This window comes from Harmonia axyridis, chromosome 1 (assembly GCF_914767665.1).
Source record: "Harmonia axyridis chromosome 1, icHarAxyr1.1, whole genome shotgun sequence".
NCBI classification, from domain to species: domain Eukaryota; kingdom Metazoa; phylum Arthropoda; class Insecta; order Coleoptera; family Coccinellidae; genus Harmonia; species Harmonia axyridis.
Genome location: NC_059501.1, coordinates 79,235,458 through 79,249,191, shown reverse-complemented (window position 1 = coordinate 79,249,191; position 13,734 = coordinate 79,235,458). Strand labels below are relative to the sequence as shown.

At 32.3% G+C, this 13,734-nt stretch overlaps 3 protein-coding genes across 3 annotated transcripts; all 3 read right to left on the bottom strand.

Annotated features, from left to right (window-relative positions):
* Nucleotides 1–124: 124 nt before the first annotated feature.
* On the bottom strand, nucleotides 125–1,439 carry LOC123680713 (NF-kappa-B inhibitor-interacting Ras-like protein). The gene is made up of 3 exons (XM_045618754.1): nucleotides 1,219–1,439; nucleotides 898–1,164; nucleotides 125–849 (listed from the first exon to the last, which is right to left on the bottom strand). Exons 1-3 carry the CDS (start codon nucleotides 1,315–1,317, stop codon nucleotides 601–603), a joined length of 615 nt encoding a protein of 204 aa, XP_045474710.1. The 5' UTR covers nucleotides 1,318–1,439; the 3' UTR covers nucleotides 125–600.
* Nucleotides 1,440–1,453: 14 nt separating this feature from the next.
* Nucleotides 1,454–2,340, bottom strand: LOC123680722 (U7 snRNA-associated Sm-like protein LSm10). Its single transcript, XM_045618766.1, has 2 exons — nucleotides 2,045–2,340; nucleotides 1,454–1,827 (listed from the first exon to the last, which is right to left on the bottom strand). The coding sequence occupies exons 1-2, from the start codon at nucleotides 2,223–2,225 to the stop codon at nucleotides 1,616–1,618; spliced, it is 393 nt and encodes a 130-aa protein (XP_045474722.1). The 5' UTR covers nucleotides 2,226–2,340; the 3' UTR covers nucleotides 1,454–1,615.
* Nucleotides 2,341–3,266: 926 nt separating this feature from the next.
* LOC123679751 (RRP15-like protein) lies at nucleotides 3,267–4,927 on the bottom strand. Its single transcript, XM_045617218.1, has 3 exons — nucleotides 4,769–4,927; nucleotides 4,355–4,707; nucleotides 3,267–3,882 (listed from the first exon to the last, which is right to left on the bottom strand). The coding sequence occupies exons 1-3, from the start codon at nucleotides 4,797–4,799 to the stop codon at nucleotides 3,469–3,471; spliced, it is 798 nt and encodes a 265-aa protein (XP_045473174.1). The 5' UTR covers nucleotides 4,800–4,927; the 3' UTR covers nucleotides 3,267–3,468.
* Between the last annotated feature and the right edge of the window lie 8,807 nt (nucleotides 4,928–13,734).

The window sequence follows — 13,734 nt, the reverse complement described above, 5'->3', positions numbered from 1 at the left end:
ATCAATATTTTTTTCTAAAACAGAGTTTGGTTCTTTATGATTTGCATATTTTTATATTTCAAGAAAAGTAACCAATACTTTCCTAGTGTGTAAGAAATCTATTATCATTCAATAAAACTTAAGATTGCAAAAACTGCATTTTATTGAGACTACATTTGGATAATAACAATATTCTAATATCAAATCAATTAATATGATTCAAGTTTTATCAGGAATCAACTATAAATGATAAGATTTATTCAAGAGATCAAGTAATTTGGCACAATTAATGAATTACACTTAACTAAAAAAAAAAGTGAATCCATCAATCGACTTACTAGTTAAATACAATACTGAACCGATTCAAAATCATATAGTTTGGGTACTAATTCGAAAGTAGGAAAATACCACAATTTGCGAGATATGAGACAAAAATAATATTAATAGATAAATAGGAAAGAATATGACATTCCTATCAAATAGATTATAAAAAAAGTTGATAAGCACTGCCAATTTTAGGAAATCAGATCATAATTGTATAAGGCCGAAATAAATAATAAATATTCAAAAATTCATTAACGGTGAATAAATATAATATAATATAATAACAGAGTTCAAAATTTACCCTACAGAATCCTTCAAGACTTTTCTTGTCATTGACAATGGAGTAAAAGTACTTTTATTTGGAGATGGGTTTAATTTATTGGTTATATAAACGAAGGGTTCATAGAGAGACTTTCTTTCAAATGCACTCACAGTAAAATGCCTCAATTTCTCTCGATTACACCAAGCAGTTGCCTTACTTATAGTAGATTCAAATCCATTGTTCTCTACTTCTTTAGTTTTATTAGCTATGACAGTAATAATGACCTAAAAAAAAAAGACAGTAACATAAATTGATCATTGTGGAGACTTTACCTCTTTCTTATCTTTATTTCGATCTATATCTTTTTTCAATGCAACTAGTATATCAAGAGATTCCGATTTTTCAGTATCATAAACAAGAATATATCCATCTGCCCAGGCTAGGTAATGTCTTGGCAATTGTTGATTTGTAGTACCATTAGCTGTGCTTGTATGAGATTGTTCTATACCTGCCGTATCGTAAAATCTAACTTTCTCTCGTGTACCTTTATCACACTCAATATTAGCCACATAAATATCCTCAATAGTGGGATAGAATTCCTTGAAAGAATTTGAATTAAATTATGTTTCTCCTACGTTGTGACCTAGTCTTACTGTTTTTGTTGTTACATTTCCATAAATAACTTGATGCAGAATAGCTGTTTTACCTACACCTTTCATACCACAAACAACGACCTTCGAGGTTCTACCCATTTAAATCTGAAGAGGCGTCCCAACTAATCGAATTTCTTTCGTAAATATTGCAACGGGTTCAACGTTATCAAACCAAAACAATAGCTAAGAGGTTATGGTCTTAATGACGTTTACAAGTTGAAAAAAACTCATAGAGTATACCACAAAAATGGTCATTTATTTTATTAGTATTTATTTCATTAGTACAAAATGTATAGGTTGAATTGGAGTCTATCAGACTTCTCTATCACTTAAAAAGAATCAATGTCGAAGTAATTAACATCCAACTTCAACAAGAGTTCTTTCAACTAAGAATTTTTCAATCTTTTTTGAAAGCTTCTTTTATAGTTTCTGCATTATTCCTTTTAGCACGAATTTCTTTGAATGTACGTTTTCCTTTTACTTCCTTCTTCTTGAATATTTTCTTCTCTTGTCTTGAAAACAATTCCTCAGGAGAAAAATTTTTTGGAATATGTACATGGCGGATAGTTCGAGCTTTGACATAGAATTTTTCAAAGGATTGTTTAATACCTAAAATTCCAAAAACAACATTAATTCATAACGAAATATACCTAATACAAGAAAAGGAAATATTCAAAAATTTGAATATTCAATTTTCGCCACCACTGGAAGTAGTAAGACATTTCTATGTTCTATAGATAATTAGTTAATTAACCTCAAATTTTTTAAATCAAAATAACTATAGGTCTATAGATATCAAATATGTTATGTTATGAACTAATTGTACCTCTTGCATCATAAAAAGTAACGTCCTCCATATTTATATTCATCTGTCCATCAACACTTTCGATTTTTCCAGTAACTATGGCTTCGTTTCTTAAATCGATTGTTGTATATTCACCTTCTAAACCAGCAACAATACCAGTCAATGAATTAAAAATATTGAATTTATCTTGGCCTGAATGCATATTGAATAAATGGTCTAACTATTAACAATCTTTTATTTACCACAATACAATTCAATTTTCACGCACATTATTTTAACCGAAAACACGCTAAAAAATACCTTATTCACAATTCCAGAGGCGGCGCAACTATGTGATAAGAAGTGTAGAAGTTGAATATTGAAGAGGTAAAATTAATTAAAAGATGTATGTTCATTTACAATCAAAAGGAACAAAACTGATCATGCTGCTAAAATGTTTTGTATTTGGTTTATTATTGCTTCGACAGTAATGAATAATAATTATACACATTTATTATAAATCATTGTTATATGGAAATTTTCATCTAATCCCCCTGGAAGTTGTAGTTTATGTTTGGAAGATTATATGTATATATAATCAAGCTTGGTAGTTACTGGTTACAATATCACATTGATCCTATTCACTTGAGAAGTCAATCTATGAATTTTAAAGATTCAAAAATTATTTTGAGATGATACTGAATACCCTTAGGGCCAGTTGCACCATTTGCCTAAACATTGATTAATTTCTGATTTCTCTTGAGAAATCATAAAGTAATCAACGTTTAAATTTTTAATCAATGTTGCAACCGGCCCTTAATATCTTTCATCATAGTCATGACATTTTTAGGATTGAATAATGCAAAGGTTTTATTTTGTATTCAATTTACACATTTATTTATTGTGATAGAAGTGGAAATTATCCCAATTAAGGGTTCCCATGGAAGGTGTAATCAATAAATGAATGAACTTTCATTTACACTAATGTGCGTTCATTGTCTTCTGAAGATCTCTTCCAGACTCATGGTGTTCACTATACGAATATGGTTTGCATCAGTGCAATTTGAATTTCCTTTTTTGAGTTATATATAAAAAAACATAGGTGTTCCTCAACTCATCAATTTTTTAATAATAATATTGTAGTGCAGTATTTTATTTAATTAAAATTGTCAGTTGAAACGGAATAGTATTTCATAAAACAAATTATACACTAATTTCACAATTTACTTTCTGGTTGTCGGAGTCTAAATAAATAAATATGAAAAATAATAAATAACATTTATTGTAAAAATATTACAAAATTCTTATTCCATCATGACAGCATAAGTATTTATTTAACCTATGCAGTTGATAACACTAGCTTCATAATATGTACATTTTAATTTTGGATGTTGAATTTAGTGAAGAAAGAACATAATTTTCATTCAATCTATTGGTATAGCAATTTATCAAAAAAAACAAACTGTTTATGCAGTCTCTAATTCCAAGTCACTATCCAATTCTTTATCCCAATCCTTCATTTTAGCATCCATCATATAGTTATCTTTCAGAACATCCCAAACTTTTCCGCTATTATCCTCTTTATCTAATTTAATTTTCTTTGGAATATGTTCTTCTTTTGCCAGAACTTCATCAACTTGTTCAGATTTCTGACCCATTAAAGTATCTAAGAAAGTATTCTTATCAATACTTTTCATTACTTTTTCTTTTCTCACTTCTAAAGGACCAGCCTCATATAATTTTTTATTGATATCTTTCTGTTGATTCCTAACAGCATTAAACAACTGAACAACACCCCTTGTAGCTACTTTAGTAAGAATCCTCTCTCGATCTTTTTCCAAAATATCAGGTTTCACTCTTAAACCGGGAATTTCTTTTGTCTGAAAAATAAATAAGTATGAGATTTCAGTGTTAGTACATGGGATACAATAAAAATGTTGAGTCAAGATTCAAACACAATAAATTATTTCAATTACTTCTGTATTAACATGTTGACTGCCGCATAGGATTATCAGTGATTTCCAATATACGAAATTCTCTTGTACGCGACCTGTACAGCCGGCTACCAATACAAAATAATTTCCGTAAATAAAGGGAAATTCTAAATTATGATATGCGTTTTTTATTTCAATACTTAGTGGAGAAAAGCACATAGCAATTTTCGGGATATGCCACAGTTTCGTTTGGCGCTACAAGTATCAAGTCACTTGACTGCCGTCTCTACAGGTGGCAGTTAATGTGTTAAAGACCATTTTATATTTTAATATTATCAAGTAATGTCTCTGAATATTGCATTTAAATATTTGAATCAACAAGTTGTTCAATATCAATAAGTAGTTACTAAAGACTTACCCTTTTTCTCTTAACCTTGGTTTCTTTCTTTTCTTCGACTGGTTTATCTTCAACCAGTTCTTTTTTAATTTCCCCATCTTCCTGTACTACTTCAAATTCTGATTCTTTAGGTTTAGCTTTCACATCAGTCAATTTTTTTGCTTTAGAGAGCACTAGAGGTTTATTGGGTTTAGGTTTACTTTTTAAAATCTTGGATACTGAATCTGCCCATGCTGAATTCTTTGAACCATTCTCAGCATCAGAGCCTTGGTCATCACTTGTTTCACCTTCATCACTGGCAAAGTTCTCTTCTTCTCCAGAATTAACTTCGTCCTCGTTGCCGGATAAGACATTCTCGTCCTCACTTCTTGAATCTGCGAAAAGACGAATAAAGTTAAGTCAACATATATACATTACGTATTTATTAAAACGCACCGTCACTTTCTTCTACGATAACTCGCTTCATTGTGTTTTATAAATCAACAATTAATATGAATATATCCCATTAGTTACTATATTCCTTCGAAATTCACGTTTATTTTTGAATAACCGATAAAGTAAGGTTAATTTTGAACCATCAAAGCTTTGATAATGTCATATTTTTTTTTTGGCCTTGGTAGATCAGATATAATCGCCAGAAAAATGATAAATCAATGGTTGTAGAATCTGCTCAAAGAGGACGCCACACGTACATAATGTGCCATCTATGCGGAATCACGATTAACTTAGCATTATAGAAAATACAATATGTAGCGCTCGCTGTTCGAAAGATCAGAAATCATATCTAGACTAGAAACAACTCAATAGATGTGGCAGTTTATTCAGTCTTTTAATTTAAATTTTGATTAATTTTTTTGGTCGTTTTGGATAATCCATACAACTTTAGTGGATTTTGTTCATTTTATTATTTTATTTTAGAGGAGCGGTTTTTATAATATAGTCGCTGATGCGTTTGGCATGTGAGAATAATATAGTATATTTATATTAACACCGATAAAGATTATTATGATTAGTTCCGAAGTTTTGATATTAAAGGTCTTCAAGAATAATAAATTTATATGTAAGGATTCATATTGTTTGATCGCGTTACACCTCATTTCGTTCAAGCGGTGCGTCAGTCCTTAGACAAAAAACCGATAAACAGGACTTAGTTGCCAGAAATGTGAATGAATGGACTATTTAGTCCACTTATTTTAGGATTTAAGATAAAGATTTAATTAAGGAGGTTCCGTTTCACTGCGACCCAATGGTCTATTATACAGGGTGTCCCGGGAAGAATGCGACAAACGGATACCATGAAATAAGGTCATCATGGAGGACTCATATCAAGAGATTTCAATCGCCTGAGTGCCTTCGTTTGGGATACACAGGGTGATGTTCATCGTATGAGTGAAATTTCACAGTTCAATAACTCTTTAACTAATCGACCAAATAATTTCAAATTTTGAAGTTATGTCACCCTTTACTATCGCCTTCCTTCAATATTTCTGAAATCAAGTAAATCAGATCCGGACTAGGAAAATTTCGGACTTTTCCTATTTTCGTAAATATTAGATCACCCTGTACGTGAACATTATTATTTTTTTCCGTTTTATTTCATTAATTGAAATGGTATAGAGAAATAGTTTCGTATAAAGCCTCCTTGACTTTAAGATACAATTGAATTTTGATACATTAGTTCACAATCATATCAATTACCTTTTCTATCAATAAAATTCCAACTTTATGATTTGTGCTCCATCATTTGATTTCAATTTTTCTCCAATTCGGAATTCGTAGGTACTTTGTGTGTGTATACGTTATATTTTCTTTTAATTCTGTGAATCAAAATAAAGAATTAATATGCTCAAACTGCCGCCCGTTAGAATTTGCCGCCATAGGCTTCAGTCTATACTGAACCTGCTGGTAAATCCGCCACTGTGTCACAATAAAAAAAATGAATGGAAAAGAATAAATACAAAACCCACTACAGATGTCTAACGGTTTGAAATGGAAAAACATTATATTTGGAAAAAAAAATAGAATAAAATTTTTGAATGGCCTAATAAAAAAGATATGTATCTGTGAAAAAAAAATGAAAGCGCCGCAACTCCTGGTGTCTTTAGTATTTTTGCCGATTTTAACACGCATCTCAAGTCACCATTGACTTGTACAAGATGCCGTTTACAGAATAAAAAAAATATTCGGACGTTTTCGAGAAAATCGGGCTAACAAGATAAGTGAACCACCCTGAACACTTTAGTGAAATTGGAATGAAAGTTTTCGATTTACTAGTTCCGTTTAATATTACATTTATGAATAGTTATTTATGCAACAAGTGCAATAAACAATTTTTGCACGAGTTGCATACAACATTTTTTCTACGTTCATGCAAAAAGCAAAAAATGATTTATTGAGGTGCGGCACTAGGTGTAGGAAAATGAAAAGCGCAACTTGAATACTTTATTATTAATATCGATTTGCATTGAAACAGGAACGAATACGTTACGAACAATTTAACTCAAACTTTATTTTTACCCTCAATGTTGAAAGTGAATGAACAATTGACCATATTCACCGTCGCCATATTGTTATGCGACAATACCAACTACCCAGTGTTCCCAACGAAGAAATATTGAGTTTACTAGAAAAATTCCACAATATAAAGTTTATAAGTGAAGTTTATGTGTACCTTTTCTGGCTGCTACACCAGATAGGCTTGTTTGGGACAATATTTCGCAAAAATTTCACCTTTTGGAAATAAAAACATTAGTGAAAGGTGGTTTTATGAACAAATTAATTAATTAAATGAAGGCTTCTCTCCATTTTTGGGAATAGTCAGTGGAAGAATAATCTCTATGGCTGATAGTATTTTTGATATTAGAAGAATTTTTCTAGTAAACTCAATATTTCTTCGTTGGGAACACTGGGTAGTTGGTATGGTCGCACAACAATATGGCGACGGTGAATATGGTCAATATTGACCATATTCACCGACAATACCAACTACCCAGTGTTCCCAACGGAGAAATATTGAGTTTACTACAAAAATACCGCTAATATCAAAAATACTATCAGCCATAAAGACTATTCTTCCACTGACTATTTCCAAAAATGGAGCGAAGCATTCATTTATACACTCGGCCACAATTAATTTGTTCAGAAAACCACCTTTCACTAATCTTTTTATTTCCAAAAGGTGAAATTTTTGCACAATGTTGTCCCAAACAAGCCTATCTGGCGTAGCAGCCAGAAAAGGTACACATAAACTTCACTTATAAACTTTATATTGTGGAATTTTTCTAGTAAACTCAATATTTCTTCGTTGGGAACACTGGGTAGTTGGTATTGTCGCATAACAATATGGCGACGGTGAATATGGTCAATTGGTGACAGCACGTTGAAGTAGAATGACAGATGAGTGCAATAAAAACTTTATTGCACTAATGCAATAAAGAGCTTCTTTTTCCACTAAATATAGTTCAATAAAGTTTTGCTTTTTGCATGAATGTAGAAAAACTAAATTTCCAACCCTTTCGGCTCTGTTTTGTAGAGCACCTCTGAAGCAAAAATTATACAAGTCAACACTGATCGATCCAATTTGTTTTTTAATGAAGGGACCTAACGACTCATGAACGCATCTTTGAATTAATCAACTCCCTTAACTACTTCACCCATTTCTCCTATTCCTCCCAGAATTTTATCGCATGTTCTAGGTACTCGAAAAAAAAAATTTCCGATTTCTACACTTCCTCCCAGAGCAGACATTTTTGCACGACACCTAATTGCCGATCTAAGTGAGCGAGACTGCCAACCGATATTCGCCAGTATTTTTAACGAAACTGCTGCCGTATACCGCTCTCTCCAGAATAAGACTCAACAATTTCCGTCAACTTTGGAAATGAGAAGCGGATTGGAAGTTGATTGACAATTTCGCGACCGGCTCCGAAAGTTCATCACCATCTTTTAATTTGCCCACTTCTAGGTTTTAATTATCTTCATTCGATTAGCGGATTATTGATGGATGCAGGATGCAGGGCCGGCGCGAGCAATTTTGGCGCCTCAAGCAAAGAATCGTTTCTTTCTAAAGCCGTTTCCACTGGGTTTCTTTCTTTATTTCTGACATTTTCACCAATAATCCTGAAGCAACGCCCCTCCTGAAAAAGCTTCAATAAAACATTCAAAACTCCTGCCATTGACGATTTGTTTGGCGTTTTTGCTAATCGTTTCTTTCTTAAATTAATTCCACTGGATTTCTGAAGCAACGAATTTTAGGCGCACCTGTTGAAAAAACATAAATAACAATATTCAAAACTTCCACAACAAATCATCAATGGATGATTCGTCTTGCATTTTTGCTGATCGTTTCGACTAGATTTCTTCATTTTTTTCTGACATATTCACTTACAATCCTGAAGCAACGAATTTTCAGGCGCCCCTGCTGAAAAAGCGTCAATAACAACATTGAAAGATTCTGCCATTTTGTTTTTTCTAGCGTTTTTGCTAATCGTTTCTTTCTAAAGTCGTTTCCACTGGGTTTCTTCATTTTTTTTATGACGTTTTCGTCTACAATACTGAAGAAACGAATTTTTAGGCGCCCTTGCTGGAAAAGCATCAATAACAACATTGAAAGTTTCTACCATTTTTGATTTCGCTAGCTTTTTTGCCAATCGTTTCCTTATAAAGTCGTTTCCACTGGGTTTTTTCATTTTTTTCTGATATTTTACCTATTTTACTGAAGCAACGAATTTTAAGGCGCCTCTGCTGAAAAAACATAAATAACAATATTCAAAACTTCCGCAACAAATCATCAATGGATGATTCGTCTTGCATTTTTGCTGATCGTTTCGACTAGATTTCTTCAATTTTTTCTGACATATTCACTTACAATCCTGAAGCAACGAATTTTCAGGTGCCCCTGCTGAAAAAGCGTCAATAACAACATTCAAAGCTTCTGCCATTTTGTTTTTTCTAGCGTTTTTGCTAATCGTTTCTTTCTAAAGTCGTTTCCACAGGGTTTCTTCATTTTTTTAAGACATTTTTACCTACAATCCTGATGAAACGAATTTTTAGGCACTCCTGCTGGAAAAGCATCAATAACAACATTGAAAGTTTCTACTATTTTTGATTTCTCTAGCTTTTCTGCTAATCGTTTCTTTTTAAAGTCGTTTTCACTGGGTTTCTTCATTTTTTTCTGATATTTTACCTATATTACTGAAGCAACGAATTTTAGGCGCCCCTGCTGCAAAACATCAATAACAACATTCAACGCTTCTGTCATTTTAGATTTCGCTATAGCGTTTTTGCTAATCGTTTCTTTCGAAATTCGTTTCCACTGGGTTTCTTTTTTTCAGAAACGTTTACAATCCTGAAGCAACAAATTTTTAGGCGCCCCTGCTGAACAAGCATCAATAACAACATTCAAAGCTCCTATCTTTTAAAATTTCTCTAGCGTTTTTGATGATCGTTTCTTTCTAAAGTCGTTTCTACTGGGTTTATTTTTTTTTGACAATGTTTGGGGATTTTTATCGCAGGAAATTTTGACAGACGGATCTATGAAATATGAAAAGGTTGCCAGCAAACTGGGGCGAATTACCTCCCTTCAAATAGAGGCGACTGAAACGGTCGCTTCGCTGTTTCACCCCTAATGCCGGCCCTGGATATATTTCCACTGGAAAATCGTGACGGGCAAATAGAAGAAGAAGAAAGAGCGGTTGGGTCGTTGGCATTCGGGCGTTTCTCGCCTCTATGCCCCTTCGCCAAGCTGCTTCGATCTCCGTCTTTAATGAATTTATGATTTAATGAAGGTGTCGACAAGTATCGCGTTGGATTACTTTGTTCTCGGTTTTGTTCTGTTTGAAATTGGGTCTAACGTTCTGAATTGAGAGGGAGTTGTTTTCTATTCGTGAAAACGAAGAATAGTTTTATTTCTATGTTCTGATTCAAACTCCTTATCTGAAAAAGCATTCCCGAGGTGTAGGTGTATACTTTATTTTTTGCACGACTCGACTGTACATGATGTCTCAAATTCGATGTTCATTGAAAGCATTTCGAGAACTATAAACTTAGAGAAATAAATTTTCAAGGACCCCCGATCACTTTCTTCGAAATATAGACAACCACAAGCAGATCAGCGATACGTTGATTCGTTCTAAAGTTACAGGGCGTTTCTGGAAAATGACTGTTTCAAATATTTTGCTTTATCATGTTTTTTTTTCGAGATATTCGAGAAATTCTAAAACGCTTTCTTCAGTAATTTTTTGTGGCTTATATGATATTCATTATAGGTCATAGAAATTACTTATAGTTTCAGAGATAAAGATTACTTAAATGGGACACCTCATATTTTTTAGCCACAAATTTGTCGAAAAGCATCTCGTTATCGGTTTTTTCAAGAATGTCATCCGTTTCGAAGATATTCAGATTTTCGACTTTTTTGACATTTTTTGATGGGATACCATATATATAAATATTTTCCAATCATTTAATTTCTAATTAAATGGGACACCCCATATTATACCTATATATTATCTATTGATAATTTGTTTTCTCATAAACCGTGAATTTCAGCAAAAAATTAATTACAAGAGAATGAGTTTGTTATCGAGAAGAATGGATCAAAAAAAATAACGGGATGCTTTTGGACAAATCTGCGGCTAAAAAACTGCGTTGAAAAATATAGGGTGTCCCATTTAATAAGAAACATTTTTACTCTATTTCTTTGAAACGGTATAGTTATTTATAATACAAGTGCAGAAGGCATTGATATTCTTCCACGAGTTCAAAATTCAAAAACGAGCCACGAAGTGGCGAGTTTTGGAATGAACGAGTGGTAGAATGAGCCTTCTGTACGAGTATTATACATTATTTTCTCTAATTCATTGCATTTTCTTTGAAATTAATGAAATATTTCCATGAATATAATTTAGTGATTTTTGCATTGAAAAATGTTGGTTGGCAGAACTGATTTCTTTAAGGCAATTTGATGAATTGACAGATAAAGCCGTAGCGGAAAGTTCGGAGTGCCAAAATAGAATAATAAAATATAACCATGAAAACTGTGCGTTTCTGATATATTCTCGCACGATTTTGTTCTACAAGATGTGGAAGAATGAACGGAATAACCACAGAATTAGAGAAATTAATTTCTATTATCTGTTATAAGAATCACATTGACCATTAAATTACTGAAAAAACGTTTAGTTTTTGAATATTTCGAACAGAAACCTAGATATAGCGAAATATTCGAAACACTTGGGTAAAAAATGTTTCAATGTAAGGAAGGACTGAATACATTAAATACTTGGAAAAATCTAAAAAGAAATATATCAATATTCAATATGATATTTCAAATTTACGAACACAAAAATCTGGATGTTATACAAAACTAAATTTGATTATCATGACTTAAGGGTGGAGATATTATTTTCGTGGAAGTTAATACCGCAAAAATGTGTTATAAAACTATTGAAGAAGCTGCTGGATTTTTTTTTTATATTGGATTTGCAACCAAAAATGGCGGGCTTAGCTGTGGTTAAAAGCTATTACCGAATCATCCAAACCCGATTTACAAGATGAAATACCTCGTTATATTACAAATAATTATGTAAATATCTTGTTAGAAGGGTGCATCCCAACGAGAGGGGTGCCAAACCGTTGTGGGTTAATCACCGCCTTTACATCATTGTTTACACCCCGTACAGCTTTTGGGAATTCTTCGCTACAATGTCACCCATTCGTCCAGCAGAAGTACGCCGCTGTAATCCCACTAATTGGGTGTGAAAAATCGCTTTCTCGTATATTCAGAGATGAAAAACTTGAAGTTGTACTAGTTTGAACAAAAAGCACATCAGAATTCTGGTTTATTTCATTCTTTTTTCTCGTATAATATCTCAGGGTCTTACAAAACGAAAAACGCTGCATATTTCACAAATTGGTTTTCTACTTCATCTTTCAACGTGAAATATCTCTACACACAGGGTGCTTCCAAATAAGACGTGAACCTTAAAGGAGGTGTTAGTATTACTCATTTTCTGTCGATTGAGCTGTATTAATTGATAGTTAATCGAAAATCAACAGTTTTCGAGATATTTGATTTCTAAAAAATTTCTTACCTCCCTTCATATTTCGTCAATTTTTTCTACGTTACCAAGTTTGATTTGAATTTTGGATTATTTTCATCAGAAAAGGATGTGATATGTATATGAAAAAAGCAAAACCATGCTGTATTAGATGTTGAATACGTATGATTTGAAAGTTGGTATATGAAGAAAAGAATATTGAATTTCTGATATGAATTTTCCTGAAACTTTCGAATTCTACAATTTATGTATGTCTAAATTAATTTGAAAATTTCCTGAATTCCTTCTTCATTTCCTAAAAAAGATTTCATTAGAATAAAGGCACTAGTTTCGTTTCAACAGATTTTGATTTGAAAGGGGAAAAAGCAAAGAAAGGAATGTGATGAATTAATTTTTTTTATTGCAATTAATCTCAAAATTTTAGTACAAAATTTATTCATAAATTATGTTTGAAATTACTTCGACAATTCCTTTTACAAGCACGTGCCCTCTTTCTTATTGTTTCTGCCTGAAATTTACTCTCAATCTTCTAGCTACTTCGTCTATTCTAACGGTGTTAGATCCGGACTTCTCGCTGGCCACGAAAATAATCCAAAATTATAATCAAATTTGGTCAAGGTAGAAAAAATTCACGAAAAAAGAAATAATTTGAGAAATCTTTTAAAAACCACAAGTGCTCAAATGTCTCGTGAAGTGTTATGACTAAATATGGCTCAAACGACATCAAATGGAGTCATACTAACACTTCCTACAAGATTAACGTCTAATTTGGAAATATCCTGTATATATCGAACTAAAACTAAGAGTAATGACAAAAAAATTGAATATTCCACTTTTTTCATTACAGGGTGAATTATGAACTAAACGAATTTCATTTTGAATAATGTTTGATTCACCCCGTATCTAACAATAATTTCTATTGAAAACCAAATTATTATCTTATGAGTAAGCAATATTTGTCGCGCGAAAGTGTTTCATTCAAAATGTTTTCCTACGAGAAAGTTCACTTTAAAGAAAAGCCATTTTCGAACTTCGACACCATGTATGTCCGAATCTCGAAAACTATTAATAAGATTGAGTTGTACCCATAGACTCTCTTGTTTAGGTCATATTCTATAAAACATGAAAAATTCAGAAAAATTAACTGGTGACAATTTTTTCATTAGGCTGCTACCTGGTTTTTTGGAACACTCTCAGAGTAATTAACATAAATAGAGGGAGCATATGTCATTTTCAGTAAGCAAATTTTGTCTGCATCATGAACTATCAAATTTGACATGAAGCGTGCGGAAATTAAAACATATCAATGATATGATATTTCACTCCATTCGCGAGTTTTTA

Excerpts from the sequence above, each read along its gene's own strand:
- LOC123680713 (XM_045618754.1), bottom strand. The coding sequence starts at position 1,317 with ATGGGTAGAACCTCGAAGGTCGTTGTTTGTGGTATGAAAGGTGTAGGT. Across the intron at positions 1,165-1,218 it reads GAAATGTAACAACAAAAACA|GAATTCTATCCCACTATTGA; the intron begins GTAAGACTAGGT and ends AATTCTTTCAAG. Across the intron at positions 850-897 it reads GAAATAAAGATAAGAAAGAG|GTCATTATTACTGTCATAGC; the intron begins GTAAAGTCTCCA and ends TTTTTTTTTTAG.
- LOC123680722 (XM_045618766.1), bottom strand. The coding sequence starts at position 2,225 with ATGCATTCAGGCCAAGATAAATTCAATATTTTTAATTCATTGACTGGT. Across the intron at positions 1,828-2,044 it reads TACTTTTTATGATGCAAGAG|GTATTAAACAATCCTTTGAA; the intron begins GTACAATTAGTT and ends TTGGAATTTTAG.
- LOC123679751 (XM_045617218.1), bottom strand. The coding sequence starts at position 4,799 with ATGAAGCGAGTTATCGTAGAAGAAAGTGACG. Across the intron at positions 4,708-4,768 it reads TATCGTAGAAGAAAGTGACG|ATTCAAGAAGTGAGGACGAG; the intron begins GTGCGTTTTAAT and ends GTCTTTTCGCAG. Across the intron at positions 3,883-4,354 it reads CCAAGGTTAAGAGAAAAAGG|ACAAAAGAAATTCCCGGTTT; the intron begins GTAAGTCTTTAG and ends TTTATTTTTCAG.